Genomic DNA, 26,787 nt, shown 5'->3' with positions numbered 1-26,787 from the left:
CCCAAGACTGCGTCCTACCCCTGAGCCCTGAAGAAAGTGCAAAAAGGACGAGGGAGAACAATAGTTAGTTTTTAATCTCTTCTGAGCAAAATGCACAGATGAAAAAATTTACAGAGCTCGGCAATCAGCCTTTCAAGCTGGTCACCCCACCACAAACATGCCGGATTACCAATAAAATGAGCCCAGCACCCATTTAAAGCAGAGCTCTGGAAATGAGCCCCAAACCCTGCATGGCCAAGCTCTTCTGAAGACAGCTCTCTGCAAGCGGGTGGGGACAGGTTATAAGCAGCTGGTTCCGTCCTCCACCTCCTGCATGGATCTCGCAGCTGCTCAGCCAAGTCACGAGGCATTCCCTGGGCAGCCCAGATTCTCCTTGGCACAGCAACTTGTGCAAAGTGAACCTAGAAATCTCCCTGTCAAATCTTAGGGCAGGCCAGAAACTGGGAGCTCTCTGCAGCAAAAAAAACCCCACCCAAACAAACCCTCCCCCAAAATTCAAACCTTGGTAAAAATCAAGCGTTTGGGAAGAGAATCTTCCAAATGCTAAACTGGAAGAATAGCCAAAATGCTCCACTGAAAAGCAACGGATGGTCAGCAGACCTCAGCCCACCAGAAGATGAACGGAGATCCACGGAAGAGCAGAGAAAATCCCACTGTACATCTGCGGTGAGCGAAGCCCTGATCAAACCTGCCGCTATGGCTGGGAGCTTCCCATCAGCCCCTTCCGCAGCGCGGGATGCTGAGCAAACGCTGGAAGAGGCTGCAATTCCGACCACCAGAGAGGTGGGAGCAGACAACCCACAGGGATGTGCTCTGTGGAAAACTCAGAGGAAAAGCAAGTATGAATTAGTGATCCAGGTGGGTTGCTGTGCCTGCGGTTCCTCAGGATCCCATGCATGGGATCCACATACAGCTCAATCTGTATTGCCTCAACCGCCTTATCTACCATTGCTTTGGCCCTGGAAATTTTACAGCAGAAGCAGCATGATATCATCTGAGAAAAATGGAGCGTGTGCCAAGCAGCACCCCAAAACCTTCTCACAAAACTGACTGCACTTGGTAAAACCATTTTCTTTTTCCAAAAGTAGCAGTATACTGCATTTAAAATTCATACCCTATCCTGCCACTGAGTTAATTTCATGTCTAAGCAAATCCCAAGTTAAATCCAGAAACTGGTGTATCCGGTATGCTTTACAAGATACACTGGGAGATAGCGAGGTTGGAAGGTAAAAATTCCTCTCAGATCTTGTTTAGCAGAAGCTGGGGATTAGCAAACCAGTAATAAGAAACTGAGTACACAAAGATCAGAGGCAAACATCTCCGTTCCTTAAAAGGGATTCAGAGAAATACCTAAGGGTGTTTGGTACTCCTTGGTGTGCGGGATGTGAACCTGCCTCCTGAAACTGGTCCAAGTAACAGGAATTTTCCCTAGTCAGACACACAGAGAAAACATCATTGCCGGCCCCCGTCAGATTCCTCCACCCACACATGGGGCTGCGCTGGTACTGACCCACATTTGCTAAATAAATGGTTTCAGGCTCCTCATCCCATTGGAAGCCAGTCAGAATCTCTCACAGGCCACCCCCAATGCTTACTGTCAAGCTTTTAATTAAACAGATGTTAATGGCAACAGGCCACCCCCCAGCTTTGCAGCTTATGCTTTGGAAATCACCACTTCATGCCCAACAGGAGTAACGCCCACGTCTTTCCAGCTCTGCAGTTGGCTAAACATTTTTCAGTCTGTGTAACTCAAATGGTAATCCCGGAGTCCCTGCAACTTAGAGTAATCTAAGTTGGATCATCGCATCTTCATCAAGCAACGCAGTAAGAATGTTTGAGTCATTTTTGTAATTACTAGTAAACGTTGCGTGCTGAAAGGCGGAATACTTCATAACCTCAGTTGCAGATTTTGATGCAATTTTCAAGAATTACATAATCCCAGTGAGCGGTGATATCATCTGCCTTGGATTTCTTGCCTTTAGCACATAAAGATAAAAGCAGAATTTACCTTACTACACGGAGTCCTTGTCTTTCATCTTGTGTTACACTAAGTGGTAATTAATCAGGGCTTTTCCTGTAGCCATCCATGACAAACAAAATCCCACACTCTGTTTAACTTGGATTCCAAAACACAAACCCTACAAGATCCAGGTGACTGGCTGTTTTGTAGCTCCATACGAAAGTCTCTCTGTGCTTCAGATGCTGCAATAAAGGCCGGGAGCTGAAAATGAACATTAAGATGAATAAATAAGTGATACACAGAAAAAAGTGCGGAGAGATTAATAGCTCAACAGAACACTGGCTGGGATTCTCACAACAACCCCAAAAGGCTGGCTCACACATCACGGGAACATGGCCCAAAGCGTCATGTCAACCTCTCTCCTAAAAGGAAACGCGTGAGCTATTTTAAGCTCCACAGCACCAGTAAACAGGCTTCAGCAAGCAGTCTTTGCTGGCCTCTGCGCTCCCAAATTGTTCTCACATAAGGGCCCATGGGTCTGTGTACACACCACTCTCCTAGAAACTAGGGGGTTACGATGGATCGGGCTGATCATTACCAATTTTCTTTCCACCACAAAAACAAAACCAGAGAGCAAAATGCTTTTGCCACACGGCTGCTGTCGGTGTGGGGTGCTGCTCTGTGATACCTGCTCCACTGTCCTTTAGAGACAAGACTTGGATACGGCTGATCCATGCGGTAGGAAATATTACACAGGACAGTGATGCTGGCCAGCCTTAGCATAGCAGCGTAAATTATAGCGATAAAGTTAAGTGTGGCTTCAGGTCACCTCTCGTAGTAAATTAGCACTATAAAAAAATTTGGGGGGATAGGGAAGGCAGGTCCAAAAGGGGAACGAAGGGCACACAGGGCACCACTGTTGCAGCACAGTAACAGAATGATCTAGAAAGTGTTTAACAGCAGAACATACCCCCTTCCCCTATTCTTTATGTCACCTCTGAAACACCAGTCTATTGAACAGGCACTTTTCAAGGAGAGGGCCATCATCTGCGCTGGCTGGCTACATCAGTAGAAAAAGAGCGCTCTGCTCTCTTCCACTTCTCTGCTGCCTCTGAAACATGACCAGCACACACAGGGAACACTCACTGCCTTAAATTCAGAGTAACTGAAGGTTAGGGAACTGTTAACAGCCCACAGCCCAGTCAGATGCGCAGCAGGAGGAAAAAATTCACAGCAAATGAGAATGCAGGGGTCCAGTAGTCCTCTAGTTGCACTTGTTCAGAAACATGCTAACTCCAGTATATGTCACCATTCCCCACACATTCGCAGTGCGTTTACCATTGCAGTTGAAAAAAAGACCACAGACTGACAAGTATATCATAATTATGGACACAAACAAAGGTGTAGTAGAAGTAGGTTTTATGAAAGTATTTAAATTTTGTGGCAAATCTCTGCATCAACATGGGCAGGGAGGCAACTAAATGCTTTGCAGTAGCAATTTCAGTTACCAAACTATTTCTTGGATAGACATTTATTACAGGTAGTTTATCTGTTTCTATTTCTCAAAGAGTTTAAGGCACAAAAGCCTGAAAAGGGCTTATAACATGTACATAAGTGCTATTATTTTCGCTTTCACCTCTAATGCAACATAATATTAGCTTAAATATATTGCTTGTCCATCCAGCTTATACAACATCCAGTAGAAAACTGCTTTCCACGTTAGCAACAATTTGTTGCACAATATATCAATTAGATTGCTCTGACCCGTTTTTGCTGCAAGATCTTCAGTTTCACCGTATTCACTCTGACAGGACAGTGGAAGACACTATGAAATATCAACATCTTAATGAGACCATCAAGGTGTGTCCGCAACGAAAAAAGGCATGATACACAAAATAACATTTAAACAAGGTTGCTGGTAAAAGTATTTTAAACTGCTTGACTGATGGGGAATTATTTCCTCGTACACAGGTGGAAAAGCAAGCCAAATGTGCGAGAGATCAGGTAGAAGGCATCAGTCTGTAGCAGTTTTGTAACGCTCCTTTCTGTCTTTACTGTCCAAAATGCTGTTCAGGTAGATTGCTTAAGAACACCGAGCTATAAAATTGCTAGCTCAAGATCACAGCTCAGGTTAAACTGAACTTAAGCTTTCATCTACACGGTTCTTCCCTGTACTCAAGTTACAGCAACCTTAAGCAGTCACTAGAAAGCTTTTGAGACATTTTTGTGTATTCAACAATGATTTTTTTAAAAAAAAACACATTCATGAGAGTTGGATCAAATGACTGAAGACAGTTAAATGGGCAGCAAAACAGAAAGATGGGCAGGAACCAAAATGCAAAGGGTAATTTTACTTAAAAGACCAACTGTTTTATTGTACGTTGGAGTAGAGTCTTTCCCCTGTGCCATCTCGTTGAAAGTTTATAAATTACAATTCCCAATAAGTATTAAGAGTTCATTTCAAGACAAAAGGAATAAAACTGCTGCAGTTCTAACTTTCACCATGAATAAAAGTTACCATGATGCTCCTACGATACTCATTCTGTACAGGGAAGGCCACAGTCCTCCTGTACTTCGAGTAACAGACCAGGGTGCAGAAAGGGCCACCCCTCACTACTGCAGGATCCAGGTGCAGCATAACAGTCCGGAGCGCACTGGCGGGCTTGTCACACAGACACAGCACCTCAGCAACGAGGCTATAACACGGCTGGAATCTCTGACGAGACAGTGTCCAAAGGCTGCCAATGACAGTCCATCAAGGCATCATAGAGCTCTTCACTCTGTTCCATAAACTGTTTATTTGCTTCATGGACGTCTAACTGAGGCGTTGGATCTAAAGGAGGAAAGACAGAGAAACAGGTCACATACCAAATGTTTTGGGAAAAAACCCACACCCTGTAAACATGTTAGTTCTATTAAAACAAATGGGGGAGGTCACAAAACATTCCCAGCACTTGCCCAATCATGAACCTGACTAGATCAGCCCTGCTAAATCTTTCTGCAATGGGATAAGAAATAACTACATCCAAATACGTCCCTCTTTCCAGTGGTGATTGCCCCCATAGTAGAGTCAACAGAGAGAACGCATACCTGCACCTCGCAGCCCAGTGTAGCCACTTAAACTGCCAAAGAAGGTGGGTTGGCACTAAGGCACCGGACTGCAAAGTGGAGGAGCGGAGGCGCAGGCACACGTTCCGTTCTGCTCCCTCCACTACAGGGTCAGAGTGGATGGCTGAGGACGGTAGCGTCTTACGCTGCTGCAACAAGAGTCACCAGAGCTCGTCTGCCAAAGCCTCGAACATCTCAAAGCATTTCACAGTTAGTAACCAAAGAAGTGCCAGCAACACCCAGTGAATTACGTATGAACATGTCCCCTACTTTACAGTTGAAAGAAATGTTTGTAAAGCAGTTTGGAGCTGGATAGCAACCCAGCGGGTACAATTCTGCTGCTACCAACGCACGCTTAACATTTCACAATAATTGACTCATCGTATTCCCCAAACCACTTGTAGGATGTGGTTTGGCTCAACTAACACCGCCCACAATCTAATAGCGCAGGTTATCAGAGTAGCACAATCACATAGGTTAGTTAGTAAGCAGCTATTGGAGTGCAAAGCAATTAGCTGACTGAATGGAAAAACTACAAAACACATCAGGAATAAAATGCTTGTAAACATGTCCGGTTTTAGCTTTATCATGCTGTAATACATCACAGGAGAACAGAATTAAGAAAAAGGAATGACACACTGGCAATAAGTTATTTCAGTTTCCTATAAATTCCAACATATTAATTTAATCAATGAGAAAAAGACACCCCAGAGATACTCTAAGTATAGTACGGGTCTGTTAGTTTCAGACGAAGAAAAGCTCTCCTGTAATGCTTTTAAAAGCCATTAAGGGTTTTCTCACTGACATCATTACTGATACCTACAGATCCTGTAAAGAATCCAGCTGCTTTCTGCTGTTACCATTTTAATTTTAAAATTTTTGATGATATGAGTTTTTTTTTTTTAAAGAGAAGGACAAGATATACTGCATAGTGCATATTCCACTCCAGACAGAAATTTGGAACTGCTAGGACAAAATTAATTTTTCTTGCAGTAATAAATGAAAACTGCTTCTATGTATATCTAAAACCTCAATATGGTTTAGCAGTTCATTTCAAGCAATGGCTGCTAAAGCAAATATTGTATCAGTGTGCTAACATATTATTTATTTTTTTAAACTAAAAGCACAGTGAAATATCCTGGGCTCCAAATTCCAAGATTTTACAGAAAAACGGAATATCCACATTGGTTTTGTGGTACACCAAAAAAGTACTAAAAAAAAGGATAAAAGTTTTGCACACTATAGAAGATTAAAATCTCAATGCTAGTGAAGTCAATTAGTTTCAGTCCTCACAAGGTTCAGACTAGGGACACCAACTGCACAATAAGGATGCAATTGTGCTAGGTGATATGATAGTGACCCACAAATTTTCTCAGACCTCAGATTTACTCAAAGATAAAGGTATACTATACATGGAAATTAAGGGTCAATTTGAGAAAGAATATCTCTAATCAGAACAGACAGACAACTTAGATTAGAATTCAAGAAACGTACCTTCCAATGCATCCTCACCAACTTCTTCATATGTCTGCAAGGGAAAACAAAACCCTTAGGTGAGCAGATATTTATCTTTCCTTTTACGAACATCACTTGTTGATTACTGCTGTCATATACTGACTTTTGTATCTGACTGATTACAACAGAATTCTTCACACACAAGCCCTGTGTTCCACTCCCAACAGACTCCATGGGGGAGATCCCACACTAAACTTCTAACAGAGGCAGCATTTCTTGAAATTCCTGTGGTGAAGCTGGGTGGCTGTCTTGATCTCTTCTATTCTCCAAAACAAGGCTTACGAAGGATCCCAGCAGGCAGTCTTTCTACTGCCTGTCCAACTGCCCTTATCAGGAGAACCCTTCTACTATGACAACTATCTTAAGAGACCCCTTGTGTCCTCCAGACCTTTTCACCCCTCCAGTCCCGGCAATATCCCCACATAAGGCAACAGTATGTGCCAGGGTCCGCTGAACAGTTTTGCTTCCTCATCAAGTAGCTGTATTAAGACCCCAGAGCTTGAAGATAAAATGTGCCCATCACTGTTCTGTAAGCTATATCGTGTTTCTGTGCTAACAGATCACTGAAGAGTGAGTACATCGTGCTGTCCTACCTGCATTGTGCTCTGCGTGTATCCATACTGGGGGTAGCTGTAGCTGTAACTGCCTGTGTTCTGGTCATAGCCCCACTGGGCATAGTAGTTGTGATATTGTTGGTAATATTGGTTATAATTATAGTTGTACATCTGATTGTACTCCATTGGTTTCACACGATTACTTAAAAAAATAAAGCAGGAATAAGTTGCAAATAATGCAGAACAATTATGAAAAAAAGCACTGAAATAGCTTAAGATACAACATGGTAGATAGACAAGGCTTAGTCTAACATGCAAATTTCAGTCTTTAAAATGTATTTGCTATTTACTGCAGCAGTATTTATCATTTGCATACATTTGCAGAAAGAAAGAAGTGGTTTAAATTTAATGCCCTTTCCTGTATTCATACTCATCTTCATTAACAAACACTGCTTTCATTCTCTAGGAGTTAATTTAGTATCACTTTCTGGCTTTGGGAAGAGAAGAGTTCAGGACTATGAGCCTCAGTTTAGAACAATCCTGAACCATGATCCAGATTCTTGGGTCCCTTTTTCCTTCTGGATGAAGGTAAGTACTCTTTAGCCTCCTGAGACAAGGTACTGAGTCTTGCTTTACATGAAGAGTTAAAGACTTAGAGCCTTGCAAAATAACTGGTGTTTTCTTTAGTAAGAATGAACAAAAACCTCTCCCTTCTGCCACTATCACAGAGAAGCCTAAGCAATGACTCATTGTTCTCATTTTCATTGAATTGGGTGGTCTTCAATGCACATAGTTGGAAAAGCTCAAGAAGTAAAAAGGACTACAAGTAATTAAAAAACCATAAACTTAAATAGCCTGTGAGCCGACTAAAATTCCCAAGTGGCAGCATTCCCAAGGAACTAGGAGTCCCACCTGATTATCAAGATCTGAAATAATGAGATGACAAATATTGTTTGAAAATGAAAATGTCACACATAAAGCTATGTCTAATGATGAAATCAGTGAGAAGTAGGAAGAGGGAAACAATCTTCTCACCACAATACACCCCTTTTTCTGCTTTTCTCTTCCTTATCCCCCCAAGACTTCTGAGGTCACTGAAAATCTAAATATTATTCAAATAGGGAGCAATTACTATTATTCGTATTACCCTAGTGCTACGAGCCCCAAGTCAGACCAGGATCTCATTGTATCAGGTTCTGAACAAACACAGAAAAAAAAGTTAATCCCTGCCCCAAAAGACTTATATTTAGTAGACATTATAATAGAATTAGCAAGGTAATTGAGCTTTGCTATCCAGAAATCAATAAGCAGATTTAGACTATTTCAATTTAATGCAAAGGAATATATACTTTAAAAATAATCATATTTAAATACAGTGTGTGTACATGTGTGTGTATTTAATAATGTATATACAGTTAAAAACAATGTAAAATTCTTAGTCTTGATCTAATGTTGTAATTTTTTTGAATTTCTGTACATTCTGATACTCTAGCTACTTTAGTATATTTGTGGGTATTCACTTTGTGATGGAAACATCCAAGAAATGTACCCAAACCACTAAAAGACATTTAAAAATACATGGGATTTACATCACAGTGCTGTTACATAAATGTTCGGCTGCTCTTATACTCACGCTTTTGGTATAGCCACACTCAAGCGTACAGGTTTAGAGCCCAACCCCACAGCTCCTTGACACTCTGTCAGCGCTCTTTTCTGTTCCAGTTCATCCGTGAATTTCACGAACCCGTAACCTCTGCAGAGATACAGAATAACTCATATCAAACATAACCAAAAGAGCCATGCCACTTTTCAAAAAAACGTTTACAGTTAAGTCAGAATTGTTTTTGAAAAACACAGCAGATGAAACACTTTTGCTAGGGCTGTCCCTGCTTTTAGTAGAGATTAAATGATTCTGCCTTCCCGTTGCTTTTGCAAAATGCTTGAAACTGTATGTCTAAGCTTTGGTAGTACTTTCAAGGGCTTGATGAAATTAAAGTAATTCTTTGTGCCGGTGGATTCTGAGGAACTGGAAGTGAACTAACACAAGACACGTCAAAATGCATGAACAAACAGTAGTAAAGCCTCAAATCTATACCGGGAGGATACAGATAATCTAAACAGTTGCAAGTCAGCACAGGATTGACAAGACATAGGCGTTGTTTATATTTAAAACTGCCCCACTGTGAAGGAAAAAAAGCCATTGCTTTTCTGTAGGATTGATTGAGATACACTTTCCAATCAAGTCCCTTTTTCAACAGGAGAATATTCAAAGAGGCTTTCTGTTACTCCTAACAATGGCACGGCCCCATCAGCATTCCCAAAAGTGGACCTGAAAAGGAGCTCTTAACATCAAGTTAAAGCTTGCTCTGACAGCACACAGCCAGCAACCCCTCGACTGCAGCAATCCTGCACTGTGGTGCTAGCAGTATTGTACGGCAGCCAGACCAAAAACATTAATTCCCCTCCAAACCCAAAGGTCCTTGGCGTGGGATTCTGATGCTGTAGTGAGTCAGAAGCAATGCAACAGCATCCAAGAGGGCAGTGCCAGGATCCCAAGATGGGATGGGCCACCTCACACAGCAGAAAGATCAAAGACTTAGGTGTGGGAGGGAAAGAGGAATCCATCTAGGCGAAGGAAGGAGTTTGGGAGGGAAAGGGCTTGTCTACCTGGGGAAAAGAACGAGCTGTAAGCAAGGGTGTAAATTTACAGCATATTTTCTGTTCTGTGGGAACTCTTAAACACCATGTAACACACTATTTTGAAAGCGGCATCACCTAGTACTCACAGTGGGTCCACACTGGAAGTTATTGCAGAGCAGTCTGTGCCCCATAAAATGCTGTATCTTGCATAGCAAACTATACACACAAGTCCAAATACCTATTTTTATACATGTATGCATGTATGTACATGTACTCCTCACACACAGACCAACTGGACAATTAAGCAAGAGCCAAACTCTGCATGGGTACACATTCTATTTAACTTGCCCTCTGCAAAAGGACTGTGGCAAATTAAACCGGTGCAAGTCAACTTTTAAGTTAGTTTAAGTCAGTTTTAGGTGTTCACACACAAAAGCGTGTAAGTTTCTAAGCTGCTAAAGACTCCTGCAGCCTTTCAGATGGGACCAGAAGTGTGCAAATGAAACCGGGAAGATTGGCAGTTCCAAAACAGAAACGGACTGATAAAGAGTTGGATGGTGTGGACAGGAATAGATGCTGGGTGCACAAGGGAGACAGTGATTCTTCCAAATTTTCCACTTAAATTTTTTCCACACCAACGGCTAAACCAGATTTTATTACAGAATAAAACCCACCAAGAAATCATTTCTTTGTGGCCAGGACCTCCCTGGCAGACATTCTGTCCTGTCCTTGCAGTCAGGAGACGCCCCCCAGCCTGCACCCTCAGCAGAAAGCAAAGAAGCAGGCACAGCACTACAGCATCAGGCTCCAAGTTCCTGTCTTGCCTAGACAAGAGGTGCTGGGACGTGGCCTTCTTGATCTAGCAGCTCTGGCTGGAAGGGCCAGGGCTTCACTAGGCACGTCCACAGGCCCTGGGTTCCTCTCTCACATCACACCAACACCTGCAGTTGCCTCAGCCTTGAGTAACAGCACAAGTCACAACAAAGCCCATGGCAGCAACACACTGGCACTGCTAGGGGAGACAGCTGTGCTCTACCCAGCAATAGGACTTTGAAGTCCCTGCTCCTTCCCCACTTCCAAAGCTACCACAGATTCTTTTTCCCCGAGGTCTGCACTTACAAGCAGTTCCCAAAGCCCAACTAATGGCCCAACAGGTGTCACTCGACACCTATCTTACAGGCAGAGATGGAAGCAGGTGCAGCAAAACAAGAACTGCTGAGTTTACACCTCTGAGGAGGAGATGGCATCAGGAGCCCACCCTGGCAGTGTGAGTCTCAGGTGAGGTGGCAGTAACAGCACGAGCACTTAAGTCAGAGAGTGAGCAGCTCTACAAGAGGTTCAGGTTGCACACGAAGAACTTCATTACTAGGGGCGTAGTGCAGCTTCAGGACAGGCTGCCCAGACAGGCTGTACTATCTCCATCCTGTGAGGTTTTCCAGGCTACACAATTCATGGCTGACCTGATCTAGGATTGGCAACAGTCCTGCTCAGAGTTGGAAGTTGGACCAGAGACCTCCAGAAGTTCCTTCAGACCAACTTGTCTAAGACTGAGAAACCTTATGTGAGAAAGAAGGGAGAGCTATAGCCATGTTCTAAGTCTTGTCAAAACATTCTCATAGGTATTACATCAGAATATTGTGTTTCATTGAAGTCGTGTTCTGTTCTGAAAACCAGGATGCTCACCAACTGGTCCCTCTTCTAGGAAAATAGTTTCATTTTCTGCTATTTAGAAAATGTTTTAATAACGTTAAGAAATCTGACTTTTTGACACCTGTTTTTGGCAAGACGTTTCCAGTAAAGATAAACAAGGTGGCTACTAAGTACCTGACAATGAATCATAGCGTTGTTTGCCCTACCCTATTTGAAACAAAAACCTGTAAAGGTTTCACAGGAATACACACTCAATAACCTAAAGACTGAAAGAGTGCAATTCCATTTGAAAATCCAGAAGACAGTGTTTCAAGATTACTTGGGCATTTTTCAGCATTTTCAGAAATGCAATAATGTACTGCCAACACACGAAGGGCATCAAACTGACAGAGGAGTGACAATACACTGTGGAGACTATCAAAGCCTACTGTAGACTGAATGTCCAAGACATTGTATTTTAAGATTACTAAAATCTAAGCTGATGGAACTATTAATTTTTCCCCTTGCCGCATTGTATCTTTCCTGTTGCTGCATGTAAAGTGAAAGAAACGAACAAATAAAGAAGATTACTTACTTGGATACCCCTGCCTGGTCCAAAACAACTTTTCCACCTCTACACGATGGATAGACTTTAACAAAAAATTCATATAACATGCCATCATCCACATCAGGAGTCAGGTCTCCCACAAAAAGTGAATATTCTGGACTAAAGAAATCAAAATAAAATATCTTAAGCACAATCATACAAAAAAAAGGCACACTGAGTGACAGCTAACATTTGACTTCAGAGAAAAGTGACATTAAAAGACCATTTAATGGACACTTTAACATGTTGCCAGTTAAGTTGCTTAGGTGACTAAAATTTTTATTGGCACAGCTTTTTCAAGTTAATTCAACCAGCACAACCAATCTACTCAATACTGCTTTTTATCAAATATAGATAATTTAATTGCTTAGTTCTCACAGGGTATCTCTGGATTTCTAACATGGCAAGAAAACATTAATGTCTCATTTATAGATTTTCTATTTCCAATATATTGATCTTAAATTATAATAAAGAAATTAGATAACTTTGATGCTACAAAATTTAAATACCTGAAAAGAGACTCCTGACAAATCTGCTGTGCTACACCAAAGGCAAAGCATACAACTGACAGGCAGTTTACGTTATCCTGCTTCTGCTAAAGACTGGCAGTGATGTGCTTGTGGGTTTACAGATTTTGAATACTCTTTGAAAGGCAACTGATAAAGAGACATTAAGCAGGCAAAACTAATATTAAATATTGAGCATTTACCTGTTATCGGGCTGTTTTCCATATGTTGCATAATTCAATTTAAATCGCTTTGCCTGAAACAAGGCAAAAATGAATCCATACATTCAAATATTCTCATATGAATCCAAACAATTAGGAAAAAATACAATAAGCTGATTTTACACAACTTTCTTAACGTTGACAGATGTTCAATGCTGTCAAGCCAGCCAGCTAAGATATCAAGGACAACATTTTACTTGATGTCAGTACAGTTGTAACAATGAAAATCAGCAAAGAACCTGCACCAAGTGGTTTTGCCTATCTTTACTTCAACAGTTTATAAAGCTAGCTAGAGACAAGTGAACCTTATATAGCATCCAATTTTTTTGTCTTTAAGGAAAACAAAACAGAGATACTAACAACAAATATTAAAGGAATTCTAATTTTAAGGTCTTAAAAGGAAATGACCACACAGACCATTGGACATTTGTGATTTACACAAATACTGGCAGACCAGAATCTGCCGCACGGGAAAATAGAATCAATCCCTGAGTCTGGAAGTATGGCTAAACACTTTGCTCTGGATGATTTGCTCATTTACTAAGATCCAAAATTAAGGTGTTTTTGAAAGAACTACCTGTCATTGGACACTGGAGGCCTCCCTAAACTTTGCACCTCATTTTATTTTTTAAACAAACAGGAAAGGAAAATAGAATAGGCTTTTCCCAGGAAAGCAAGCCTACTGTGAGTCCACGATCTAGAGATCAGGACATTTGTTTAGTATAGTGGAGAGCCTACTGTGCTCCTGTACCTATGATGTATTTTCTTCCCTCAAAGATAGCGTAAATAATTATTGGAAAATAAAGCAAAGACTTAACTCTAGGCTATAAACATGCTCCTTGCATGCTTGCATTCACTGGTGCACAGTGGTACACAACTCTCTGCGAACCATTTACAAGCTAACACAAAATTTAGATTCCACTCTGAAGCACTTTCAACTTTTTTTGGATCCCAATCTTCACTGCAATATTTTAGATTTAAAATCAATAAGACACTTGAAAGTACTTCCACTCAAATGGGAACTGGGGACACTTAATTCTGTAAAACAGCGACAGCAACAGCACCATGGCTCTCTGTTATTCCTTTGGCTGATTTGGTATACAAAAATAAATCAAAGAGCGAGCCACACTCAGTTTTCTGTAAACAAGAGATAAAGTATCTAAATGCAAGAGATGAGCTGGACAGTTGCCTGCTGACTGCACTGATTTAGGCTGCCTACACTGGATCTCTGTCTGACATCTGCAATTCTCTCTATGAGTTCATATAAATTATCCCTCCATACAACACTGCATTTTGAATTAAACCATGGATAAAGACAGGTATTCCCGAAACTAAACTTAAATTATTATATTAGTCCTTGCAAAAGCTCCTCTATTTGTTTCTCTAGTGACTGTAGAAGGCACCTAGGAAGATGAGCTTCCCTTAATCACAGGCTCCAATTTACATGTTAAACAGGACAGGTGAAACAGACACCTCTAGGCCTCTCATCTACCCCCTTCAATGGGGAACACCATCCTCAATTCTGAAATTCCCCATTTCCTCCTCAGGGTATTAACTACACTGAAACAGGCATCAGTTTACCTTACTATATCACACCGTAACTGAGGTGATTCTAGAGCTGCTTTATGAACCAGTCATCCTAGCTACTGCAGCCAACTTCTGCGGGTACAACGGACAGCTGTGTCAGCCATCCCATTTTAATCCACTACACATTCGAGTCAACATCCTAAAATTAGCCTCTATGACTATTCCTCCTCTTCTTCCTAACCACCTAGCTTTTATGTATCTGAGACATTTGTTATGTATGGCAATTATACAATGGTCTAGCTCCTTCTGCACTGTAAATACGTTTAAATAACTTTTGTTTGCTAAAGGCCAGGAATAATGCAAGGCTTAGAAGTCATGTTTGTCTTGCAAATCAAAGTTACTCAAAACTCAGTGTGAATTTGCAAGTTCAGCTTGTACATATGTAACAACATACACACTGTAACAAATTAATATGGAACTACAAACGGAGAGAGACAGGAAGACTGTGGTAGGTACACTCAATCTATGTTTTGCTTGTTCTTCTCTGGTTTCCTATTAATCCAAATTTGGTAATAGTAGAAATGCTTAGAAATAAAAAAACACACCAAAACATTTTTATGCCTTGATTTTATCCAGACATTCACATGGAAATTAGTGGGTTTTTTCAACAATTATCTGAGCAAGAACATTAATAGTTTTATGTTCATTACTTTGAAGACAAGAAGAATCCCAGTTTGCTAACCATTGAATTTGTCTGTAATCATTCAAAATACAGGTTTAATACTATCTATTCCTTCCCAGTTTAGGTTCTCAACTGGCTGATTTCATTTACTTACCGGTGTAGCACCAGGAAGCGGTTTTCCATTGATTTTGTGTAAACATTTCTCTGCAGTAGCTAGATCTGCAAATTCTACAAAGCAATAGCCTGCTGGAATTCTGAACACAGAACACAGGAGAGGAGACAGAAAGATTTCAGATTTAAAACACATTTGAGGAGGAATATTCTATTTTTAGATGACTGGTAGGAAATTTGCTATAGTTGCAATACTTTGAACAATTTCTTTTTCAAAGTATAAACATTAGCTACCAAAAAGAAGATAGCAAAGTAATCCTGGATCTCAAGTGAAGTGATAGCCCCTACTTACCATTAAGTCATGTCAACATAAGCACATGGAAAATAGTTTTGCTCACAGTTAAGTTTACTTCCTACTTTCGTTGACTATAAATTTCCCCACCCAAGTTTAAACAATTGAAATCTCAAATTACAACATATACAAGAATATAAAATGACTTTATTCTGTATACAGTCGCTCATTTTATTCCAAATGAACTCAAAAGGTTCTCATATTGCTCTTCCTAAGTCAGACTTCCCACCTCTGCCATCATCACATAGCTGCACTAGTGCAATGAACAACACGGACTAGTCACTGAAGCCTTTAGCCCAGGAGGTGTAATTCCCAGAGGGACTATATGGCATACATATGCCACTCCGAGTAAGTGCTGAAGCACTGCAGGATGAGGGCCAAACCTTGGTTTGTTGATGGGGAGGTTGAAGAGCCAGCAATTCTGCTCTCCATTGCTAGCATCAATATACCCATATTGTTGGCAGCAATGGTGAAAAGCTCAAAGGGAAAAACCACTCCAGTATGGACAGGATCACAGCGATGCCATGCAGAGGGCAAACGGCTCAATCCAAATGCACTGGTAGAACAAACTGAGAACAAGCATAAACAGTTACCCTGTCAACCTGTTTCGAATGATTTTTACGCTCAGTACAAGCTCTCCCATGGTGGCAAAGGCTCTTGAAACAAAGTTTTCATCCATATATGGCTCCAGCTATAAAAGCAAAAAAAAAAAAAGTTAGACCAGGGCATCTACAAAAAGGAGAATATATGTGTCAATGTCACCCTAAGCAGTTAAAACATTATTGAGAAGTATTTTACCCTTACACTTCAAAAAGAAGACTCATTTAAGAGGGTCGATGCCACTCAAAACCAGCAGGCATGCATGAACCAGGCTCAACAGTCTGCAAAGTGGAACCCAAGAGACAGCATGAATTTCAGAGAACAGGGAGCTTTCACAGAAGGACAAAAGCCACTCAGAAACATACAGCAACAAACTGAGCGTTCACTACATGGAGCAGGGGATAAGGAGATGGCAGGCTCCTTCTCTATTTGCAAATGGAGGCTGGGCCAGCGCTATCGGCATGGCATAGCCCAGGGTGCTATGACTAATGGGCAGTATGTGGCAGGTAACGCAGCCCCCACCGAGCTGGGGTAGGGGTTTGCAGAGCTGTGCCTACCTCGCATAACCACGCAGGTATGCTGGGCAGCACTGGGAGGGGAGACTTCTAATCACATCCCGCCATAGCTCTGCGTTTTGTACTGCAGGTGGGTGCACTGACCGTGTCTATGTCACAGGTGAGAGGGTCATGTCAGAGTGTGTGTGAAGTGCAGGGCAGTGGTACTGTGAGAGTGAACACGCTGGAGAGCAGGTGTCTGTATGGTGTAAGGGACTGGAAAGTATGAAATGGCACTGCAATTCGGATCAAATATATGATGAAGGGACCGAGGGAAAAGGATGCCTCTCTGCGTAAGAGAAAGTGGAGGGAACTGATTGTAATTAAGGTTTTGTGCAAAAAACCATACTGATGGGGAGCACCACATACGACAGGTAACATGGGGCCAGGGTGTGGGGGAAACATATATAGCTCCATATATGTAAGTATATATACCTGTGTAAGACAGATGACCTCATGGTAACTGACAGCCCCCAGGCATGTTTGTGTGTCTGTCAGGTACCAGGTGGCTCCATCACTTGTGTGCATGACAGAACGTGCAGTATCTGATAGTGGGTGACCATATTGCACTTGCATGTGTGAGTGTAAAGCAGAAATGACTCCGTTACATGTGCCAAAAGCAGGAGGCAGCACTACGCCGTACAGACATGCCATGCAGAGGGTGATCCTGTGGGGTGTGTGTACAGGAAAGCCAGACCCATAAAGGCAACAGGTGACTGTTTGGGTCTGTATGTGTGTGTCTCAATGAGCCGCAACCTGCATGTGAGAGAGGTGACTGAAAAAAGATGGCCTTGTGATGGAGAGGTGGTAGATAACCCTTTGTGTGGGTAAAAGAAACTCCAGGGAGTCCGCTTGTGTGAGTGGCAGGCAGTGGAAGACTCCCTAATGTGTCAGTGTTCATGCACAGTACAATGGCAAACCTGGCGTGCACGAGTGTGTGTGTGAGAGGGAAGCACCCAGCAGGATCCTCAGCGATATGCTGGGTTGTGTGTACACACGCAAATGTGAGAGACTGTGGAAGACTACAGGGCGAGCAGTACTCTACAATATGCTGGTGTGAGTCTGTAAGAACGGGTCTGGAGAAAGATGCATGTGCAAGTAACAGGCAAAGTGAAAACTCTGATACACAGAGGTAACTGTATGTGCATATCTGTACGTATACGCAGGTGTACACAAGCATGGGGCAGGCAGCAAAGACACTACAATACAGCGTGCATGAATGTGTGTGTACAACAGCAAGCGGTGAGGGACACAGGTGCATGAGTATGAGGGTGTCTGCAGTGTGTGTGAAGGGAAGACAACAAGGGACAAGTGGGGTGCGTACTGCCATGTGAATGTGCCTACAGCATGCACGTGAGCAAGCAGCAAGAGACAACCTAGGGTGAAGAAGCATCTGAGTGTGCTGCCAGGTGCACATGTAGGCAGGAATGAGGGAAATACTAGAGTGCGTCAGTGCTTATGAGTGTGTGTCCATGCAGGAGAGTGCAAATCTGTGTCAGCATGTCAGCGTACCCACAGGTGTGCGTGTGTGTGGGGCAGGCAGTGAGGGATACTCTTGGACAGGTGCACATAAGCATGCGAGTGCCTACAAGCGTGAGCACAAGCGTGTGAGCCTAGCAGCACAAGCATGAGTGCGAGCATGTGAGTGTGTAAGTGCCTTAAAGTGTGTGACCATAAGCATGTAAGTACCTACAAGCAGCATGCTACATTCAGCATATAAACGCGAGAAGCATGCAAGCGTACAGGCTTGTGAGTACATGAAGGAGCGTGTAAGTGCCTAATAGAGCCTGAGCGCAAAAGCCTGAGAACATGTCAGTGCCCACGAGCGTGGCTGCCCACCAGAGCGAGCGCAGGTGGCATGGGGCACTGGTGGGAGTGCCATGAGTGTGTCTGTGACCATGGCTGCGGGCAGGCCACCAGGGTCACTCTGGTGTGTGTGTGTCTGTACCTGTGAGTGTGCAACTGCTCACAAATGTGTCCGCCAGGCTGGGGTTAGTGTCTCTGTGTGCTTGTGTGTCAGCCTGCGTGAGCCTGCCAGCGTGCACAGGAGAGCGTGTGTGCGAGTGTCAGTTAGTTCGGGAGTTTATGTGTGTGTCAGGGTCTGTGAGGCTGTGTCAGTGCACGGGGGTGTTGGTGCGCGGGTGTCAGTCAGTGTGAGGGTGTCAGTCAGCCAGTTAGTTGGTCGGTGCGAGGGTGTCAGGCAGGCAGGCAGTCGGTTGGTGAGAGGGTGTCAGTCAGTGAGGGTGTCAGTCAGTCAGGTCGGTGTGAGGGTGTCAGTCAACTTGAGGGTTTCTGAGTGAGGGTGTCAGTCAGTGTGAGGGTATGAGGCAGTCAGCTGGTGTGAGGGTGTCAGTCGGTGGGTGTGAGGGTGTCAGGGTGAGAGAGTCAGTCAGTCAGTGGGTGTCAGGGTGAGGGTGTCAGTTAGTAGGTGTGAGGGTGTCAGTCAGTGTGAGGGAGTCAGTCAGTCAGTTGGTAGGTGTGAGGGTGTCAGTCAGTCGGACAGGGTGAGGGTGTCAGTCAGGGTGAGGGTGTCAGTCGGACGGTGCGAGGGTGCCTGGGTGAGGGTGTCAGTCGGTGCGAGGGTGACAGTCGGTCAGGACGGTCAGTGCGCCCCTGCCCGCGGTGCCCCCGGGCCCGGCCGCTGCCCTCCCGCCTCCCGCCTGCCAGGCCGCCCCGCTGCCCGCCTCACAAAGCCCCGCGCGGGTCCCGGCCGGACACTCACGTCCCCCATCCACAGGCTGGCGGCCATGCTGCTCCCGCAGGCCCCGGGGCGGGTTCAGCGGGGCCGCGACTTTCGCCTCCCGGCTCGGCCCCGCCGCTGCCGCCGCCGGCGCCGCCTCACGCCGAGCCCGCGGCCCGCTCCGTCGCCGCGCTGCCCCGCCGCCTCCTCCGCGGCGCCCGGCGGGCGGAGAGAGCGGCGCCCCCGCCGCCACGGGCGCCCCGGCCCGCGGCAGCGCCCCCTGCCGGCAGGAGGAGCGGCAGCGGCCCGGCGCCGGGGTGGGGGGTGCGCAAGATGGAGGCGGGCGTGAGGAGGGGAGGGAGGGGGCTTTGGGGCGCGGGGAGGTGCTTGGCGGGGCCGTGAGGAGGCCTGAGGTGAGGGGAAGGCCTGGGTGAAGGGGGCGGGCTGGGGGGTGCCTGGGGCCGGGAGGAGGAGGAGGAGGGGGCCGAGGGACTATGGCGGGGCAGGCCTGTGGCTGGGTGAGGCCGGCCGCGCCAGCAGGGCAGGTCAGGCCCGGGGGAGGCGTCGGCGGGGGCTGGGGGGCCGGAGAGCGGCCCTGGGGCCGGGGCCGGGGGCTGGGGTGGCGGGGCAGGGCCGGCATGGCGCCCCACGGGCTCCATCGGGCCCGGCGCTGGGGTCCCCGTTAGCGCCTCTGCTCCTGGAGCCGCAGCGTGCCCGACGGTCTCGGCTCTTCCAGAAAACGGGCAGCGAGTTTCCAGCCCCTCTAATGGGGCAAGAAAATGGGGCTCTTGCGTTCTCCAAAGTTACATGTGCGAGAAGACAAATACAACAAACCCCACGTTCCCTAATTAAAAGATTCTTGGGTTTTCTGAGGCGGGGGTTGAATTTGTTTTAGCACTCCAAGCTGACAACCCAGGCCCCCACACATCATGGGATTGCCTTAAAAAAATCATGAGGCTTTTAAATGAAGAAAAGAACTAATTACTTCGCGTAGTAGCACAGAGCGCTGTGCCTTGCTCTGCATAAGTGCTGTGGAAACTGGTGTATCACAGATGATTTGGTGTAGTAAAGGGATAACGTTCCTGCTGGTGTAGCATTTTACAAACACTTTGGTCATCTCCTCAAGGCGGGAGGTGCTGGAATGAGCCGTGTGGAAGTTTTTCAAATTTCTGCTCTAAGCGCAGGCCGCGGAGCAGTGCCGTCGCTGCTGGCACCGGGTTTGCAGCGTCAGACACTTGTTGGCAATACCAGCATGGGTCAAAAGCTTGCTGTGGTTTACTGGGGTGAGGAGGTGTGTGGAAGGCTGTAACCCCTGCTCCCCTCCACCCAACGGGGCAGAAGCCGTGCTCCGAATCGTAGCCGAACCGGGGCTCCCCCTGCTCTGGGGTTAGCAAGCTGGAGATTCAGTCTTTGGGGTTGTCAGCCCAGCATGCAGGGTTGGATTTGGTACCGTGTAATCCCCCCTCGTCTCCTGTTTACTCCCCTAGGCCTTTGACAGCAAGGGTGGCAGTTCCCGGAGCACGTGAGAGCACTAGTTGTGATGGAGCAGGGACAAGCGGACCTGGAGCGCTGCGGGCTGCATGCTTGTGAGCAGGTTGGTATTTTGGCGTCGCCCAGCACTGCAGTTCTGGTCACGGGAGCTGTGCTTTGTGAGCCCTGTACCCTCTTTACGGAAAGCCAGGCATGGGGCAGAGCTGCTAAAGCGCTGGCTGTGGTTGTGCAGGCACTGCAGTGTGCCATAAATCCAGCCGATGGCAACAGGAACGCTGCAAACACTCCGTGCTATTTTTGCCTCTGGGTCTCGGCGAGCAGAGGTGTTGCTGCTCTGCTGTTTGCAGCCCGTGAGAGGGCAGCACAACGCCGCTGGTTGGTGGCTGGGGGTTTTCGGGTGGTGAAGTTGGGCATCGTTGTAGTGCGATGAGAGCAGCATAGGGCGATGAAGCCAATCCTCTAAAAGTAATTCTGAAGCCATGTGTGAATATTCGCTTAAATCGTGCACCAAAGCATCCTCATTCCAGTGACTAATGTGTGAAACCGACCAGGAGTAGGACGAAAAGTTATTTGCTCAGTTTTTCCCTGCAGATGAAAAGTGTAATGAACGTTGACCCTTACTACATTTCTGCAAGAGACTGAAAATTCTTCATCTTCATACTGGGCAGGATCTGTATGTCTATCATCATTCTGCACCATGGCCTGTACTGATTGCTCTAGAGTATCAACTCTTCAGCAGTCATGGGTGAGCAAGAATTATAAGATTAAAAACATATTTACAGTTTGATTTATTTGTTTTCTGATTTTTGAGTCCCTAGGGCACCCTCAGGTCATTTTTCCAAGCTCTTCCCTACAACGTTGCAAAATCTGGCATAAAATTGAGACAGCTAGCAAGACCCACGGCTGATAACTGTTGCATAAAGATGTTCTTTGGTTGTCAAGTAGAACTTCTTGTGCCTGGCCTCCTGCAAATTCACCCTCTTTGAAGTCCCTGCTGAGACTGCCTTTCGGGTGTCAGCTTTCAGGATGTTTGGTGGGGTTTTTTTGTGTGAAATGGCGATTTGTCCACTGGTTAGCACTGAGCTCTGCTTTGCAGAGCCCACAAAGCTGTTGCTCGTTCTGTGTTATTTCCTTACAACTCAGTTGTAAGTAGTTTGTTCTTTGTCATTTGATGAAGTGAGTCCAGTATCTTTAATAACTCCTTTCCATTCTTCCTTCCAGCTGAGTAATACAGAACTTGCTTTTCCTGGGATAATCCATAGAGATGGATGTTGGGCAATGAAAATGCAAAAGGAAGCCAGGATCATGTCGTTGTGTTGGACCAGGAGAAGGTAAGAATTTTATATTCAGTGTTATATCTGAAGTGACTGCTGTTTATGCACCTAACCTCGTGACAGAGCAAAAACACTGCCAGAAGAATATTACCTGAAAAACTGTTTATGCCCCCTTAAAAAATTGTGAACTGGCAAAGAGGCAGCAGCCTATAATAGGAAGACATGGGATTCCTCTGTCCTGTGCGCAGATGTCAGTAGTCCAGTAGTCAGCTGCCAAAACATCTGTATATCTTGTCACCTTTGCTGGGACAGTAGTGATTTCTTGGTCTAGGAACTTGGTCCTGAAAACTGCTGAGTAAATTCCAGTTGGCATTTACTGGAATCCACTGGAGGAGTGATCCTTGAGTGCCCCGCAGGGCTGGGTAATGCTGGTCGGTCTGTTTCTTAGCTGATCACTAGGAGCTCAGCCTGTCAAAGGGCCAAATCCTGTGAGCTTCAGAGCTCTTTCAACTCTCAGTAACTTTCACTGGAGTTAAGGGTCACGCAGTACCTCCCTGGGGGACGCCCTGAGTGGTTTTAGCTTTTGAAATTAATGGTTTTGAGCATGAGAATCTGGCCTGGGTGATTTTAATTTGAATTTGCTATTTTTAGCTTGAGCTTGAAACTGACTCAAATAGTTTTTCTGCCTTCACTATTGTATGTGAATGTGTTAGAGCCTTCCCCACTGTTGGTCTTGCAGGTGCCAAGTCCGTCCTCTGCCTTAAGACAACTGTAGCCAATGGACTGAGATCAGGGATGAATTTGGCCAGGGATAATTGAAATAATAAATAAATTTTTTTAAAAAAAGATACATAAAGCAAAACTTTGAGCTTGGAATGGCTTCTGAGATTCTGAAAGTAATTTAAGTAATCCAGGAGAAAATATGCAATGAAATCTGTTTTCCAGTATTGCATGAGATGGTATGTCTTAAAATTTGATCAAAACCATTTTTTTATATGGTGAAGATAACGCAGCTTAAAGTGGTACAGAGATCTGGGATCTTTTTTTTTCCAATGTAATATTGTAGACTTGACATTCTTATTTATTTATTGATAAGACTTGCTGTGCCTATCTTGATCTCACAGCAAGTAAAAATAATTTCTGACTGAGTTCTAGCTACCAGTGGTATTTTTAAAGGTAGTGGTAGTAAAGCTCATTATTGATACGCATGTGCTTGCTGGTTTTCTTATCCAGACCCAGTTTGTTGTATATTGGCACAGTGCAGTGGTAGAGACCCGATGTTCTCTCTTGCCTTGTATTTAAGAAAAGGTAAAGACACATGATAGTCCCATGTTCATATTTCTTTGGTACTGTGGGTTTTGTAAGATTCCCCAACAAATCCAAGTTTGGACAAGGACGCTCTGTTCCTGCTCCTTTAAAGGAATATCTTCCAAGCTCAAGTGGCTGCTGAGCTGAATGACTGTGAGCAGCAACATCTAGAGTTCAGCATGGAGAATACCTAGCTAGGCACATCAACGAGCAAGCAGGGCTAGAGGAATTTATTCCCAGGTCTGTCAGTTTTCCCCTCTATGAGCATACGTGCTCCCCTTCCTGATTTTGCATTCCTATTCCCACACACTCAGTCAATCTCTGTTCCTCTGTAGTTTTTATCCACTTCATATCTTCAGTGAGGGATGTCCTTACTCACTCCTCGGAGGGAATTTCTTTGGAGGCCTCAACTATCCCCACAGGGATCAAATAATAGACCACTGTGTCTCACCAAGCCAGGATTCAGCAGGGCCCATTGTAGACTGTGGATGTCATTTACCAGGAATAGGGTCAAAAACAGAAGTCTTTTTCTTATTTTTTTCCTTGGTACTACAGGGAATTCACCCTCAGAGAATTTATGAAAATGTCAATAGGTCAAATAAGAATGTTCCGGATGTTCACAGTAATAATTTACTAGCTGGCAGGGCTTGTTTGTTTACATCCTCCATAAGGATCCTATGGGACAGACTTAATCCCGGTTTTGGATATTGGATTGAGAGTGGCTCTTGGGGTATCTGCCAGGATGTTTGTAGTCCATACATAGTCAGTTGTGGGATCTTATGCCAATGATGTTTCAAGGTAAAATAAATAAACAGGTTTTTTCACTACATCTGTGAGCTTGCTGTGTAACTCCAAAAGCGGTTCAGCTAATGGCTCAATACAGATGCTTCTGATGTTGCTGGGAACAGAAGCCCTAGTCCATTTAAATTGTTACTGTCCAATGTCAAGGCAACAGAAAGCCCTATAGGTCCTGCAAATGCAGTGTTAAATGGATCCAGCACAGGGGAAGGCAGGCGTGGTGCCTGGCGGGGCGAAGAGGGTGGAGCTGTGCAGCATGAGGCATGGGCATCACGCACTAACGGGAGAGACAAGGGACTTGTCAGGGTGTCTGTCTTAAACGGCTGGAAGGTGGCAGTGCCAGTTGACCAGTCATCATTGCAGCAGCTTGCAGGAGTCTGCCGCTCTCCCCAGCATGCAGCTGGGTACATCTCTGTGTGTGTGGAGCGATGCAGCACGCGTGGGAGATCCGCTCTTCACTTTAGGTTTCTAATTGAAGCACTTCCAGCAAGTGCCTGGAGTTAAGGGACTAAATCAGGGTTTGTTTCTCTTAATCCCTTCTGTAAAATGCAGATAACAGCACTTTCTATGGGTTTCAGTTTTACCAAGCTCCAAGCAGTGTGTGAAGTGTTTGGTTTAATCTTCATTGAGCATGTGTCTTTTGCACTCTGTTGCTGTAAGTTAAAATCTGGAATCGGGTGGAGCGTCCACCAGCCTCACAAAACAGCGGCAGAGCTGGGCATTGGGTGGCAGAGCAGAAGCATGTGGTGATTTGGTCCCAGTTAAGTGGCAGCTGGCTCTACTTGGTGCTGTCTGCTGCCTGCAACCTAAACTGAACGTAGCAGCGGTTGGAGATTGCTGGTAATGTCTTTTGCGCAGCCCCACAAATGGTCATTGATCAGAAAGATAACATGCCTGTAGTTGTGACGCGAGGGATGCACGGATTAATTTCTGGAGCAGTTACAGATCGTATCCTTACTCAGATGCTGCTGGAGAACCAACAAGGAGGCTTCTCAGGGAACTGTCAGGGCTCACTCATCTTTCTTTGTCTCTCCAGGAGCTTGTGCAGTTGAATTAGCATTTACTGTCAGTACATTTCTTCCTAGAAGTCCAGAAAAGGTGTATCAGGTTCTCCCACACAGCTGTTCCAGCAGCAAGGAAAGCCAGGATGGGTTTATGAATAAAAGGTGGGAAATAGCTTAGTAGTGGCATAGCAGAGAAGGGTGCAGAGGTTTTAGTAGACCACAAGCTGAATATGATTCAACAGTTGGTGCTTTGTAAAAAAAGACTCATTTTATTCTGGCATGTATTAGCAGGAAAGTCACGTGAGACACAGGGGTTAATTAATCATGCCACTCTGGTAGGCATTGGTGCTCCCAGCTATGGGCATTAAGGAATAGAAGGACACGCTGGAGACCAAAGGAGAGCAAGAAGAACAACCAGAGGTCTAAAACTCTGGACCTCGGGAGGAAGCTGAAAGAACTGGATTTATTTAATCCAGAAATCAAAGATGAAGGGTAGGGTTTGCTAAGGACAGTCTTCCAATGAGTGAAAGGTAAGAGGGCTGAATCTCTTCTCCTGTAACTCTGCTGTATGCAGCCTGGGAAGGCTGCAAAACACGTTTATTTCAATGAGGTTTTGGCAGAAGTTTTCTTATTAGGCAGTAGGCTTCATATGTCATTTTTTGTGTGTTTTTTCCTAAGTGCATCAGAGAACCCCCTGAGTATGGTATATATATGCCTGATAATGCATGTGGAGGCATTTGGGGGTGAGAAAGATTGCTGTTCCTCTGTGCTTGGAACAAGATTCAGTGACATTCAGGAGCAGCAAATCTGAACGGGTGCGAGAGGTATATTTGCATCCAGGGAGCTGGCTTGCATTAAAGTCGATGCCATGTGCAAATCTTCCATTGACTCCAGTAAATTTTCGGGTTTACAATGTAGCACTGGAATGGACTATGCAAAATAAACTGGAATAAACGAAACCCTGACCATTTCTGGGAACGAGACCATCACAGTTACAATTACTGGGTAGATGATTTCAAGGGAATTTTCTAAGGATCTAAACCTTATATTTAAAATAAATAAACCAGTCCTAATGAATGAGGAAGCAGGGGAGAAATAAGATGATATTCATACCTCTTCCAGGATGGGATACCTGTGCTTTTGCATACTTTTGCAGGGTATATTATATCTGTAAGGCTGAGCTGAGGGTATCTGGGTGTAGTAAATGCTATAAATGCCTGAAATTCTCTCGATTTGATGGAGCAGTACCCATTTTGGGGGGTAAGGGGGGAATGTTTTGCTTCAAAGAGGCCAACTGAACTGATTATTTCAGTCAGCAGAGAGCCTGTAGCCACTTGTATCTTTTCTTGGTTGCCAACAACCTGGTTTACCGAGACCTTCCTTTTTAGAGATGGTCGATTGCTGAAAATTTCAGAAAAAATCAGTCAAACATTTAGATTGCTTCTCTGATTCCAGCAAACATAGATCAGGGAATTAGGCTGGGAATCTTAAAGAGTTTTCTCCTAAATTTAAAGAGGATAAAGCCTTGCTATCTGAACTCTTTGCCTTAGGCTAGCATGGTTCCAGAAGTAAACTGTAGTTAACTGATTCCTGTTTGCAAGGTTTTCAGCAAGTCTTTGTACTGAGCTAGAAATGCGATGAGATTTTTTTTATTGAGCTTGCTCTT

At 44.6% G+C, this 26,787-nt stretch overlaps 2 protein-coding genes across 4 annotated transcripts in view; one reads left to right on the top strand and one right to left on the bottom strand.

Annotated features, from left to right (window-relative positions):
• Positions 1-3,362: 3,362 nt before the first annotated feature.
• On the bottom strand, positions 3,363-19,494 carry TRNAU1AP (tRNA selenocysteine 1 associated protein 1). 3 transcript variants are annotated; one of them, XM_055705606.1, is made up of 10 exons: positions 19,289-19,492; positions 16,217-16,293; positions 16,006-16,103; positions 15,104-15,203; positions 12,723-12,775; positions 12,002-12,133; positions 8,771-8,890; positions 7,177-7,339; positions 6,563-6,596; positions 3,363-4,793 (listed from the first exon to the last, which is right to left on the bottom strand). In XM_055705606.1, exons 3-10 carry the CDS (start codon positions 16,089-16,091, stop codon positions 4,657-4,659), a joined length of 825 nt encoding a protein of 274 aa, XP_055561581.1. In that variant the 5' UTR covers positions 16,092-16,103; positions 16,217-16,293; positions 19,289-19,492; the 3' UTR covers positions 3,363-4,656. The 3 variants fall into 3 exon arrangements, 2 of the variants coding, with proteins under 2 accessions (XP_055561581.1, XP_055561580.1); XR_008731475.1 differs by lacking the exon at positions 16,217-16,293 and adding an exon at positions 5,051-5,217 and having other exon boundaries at positions 4,657-4,793; positions 19,289-19,494; XM_055705605.1 differs by lacking the exon at positions 16,217-16,293.
• A 148-nt stretch (positions 19,495-19,642) lies between these two features.
• The window catches only part of LOC102059383 (CCN family member 2-like), a 43,831-nt gene continuing 36,686 nt past the window's right edge, over positions 19,643-26,787 (top strand). The window contains exons 1-4 of the mRNA XM_055704959.1: positions 19,643-19,659; positions 20,734-20,840; positions 21,329-21,482; positions 21,959-22,068. The gene's annotated coding sequence lies outside the window, so the exon portion shown is untranslated. The remainder of the gene's footprint in view (positions 19,660-20,733; positions 20,841-21,328; positions 21,483-21,958; positions 22,069-26,787) is intronic.

The sequence above is a fragment of the Falco cherrug genome, chromosome 3 (genome assembly GCF_023634085.1).
Source record: "Falco cherrug isolate bFalChe1 chromosome 3, bFalChe1.pri, whole genome shotgun sequence".
NCBI classification, from domain to species: domain Eukaryota; kingdom Metazoa; phylum Chordata; class Aves; order Falconiformes; family Falconidae; genus Falco; species Falco cherrug.
This window is presented reverse-complemented; position numbering and strand designations above follow the sequence as displayed.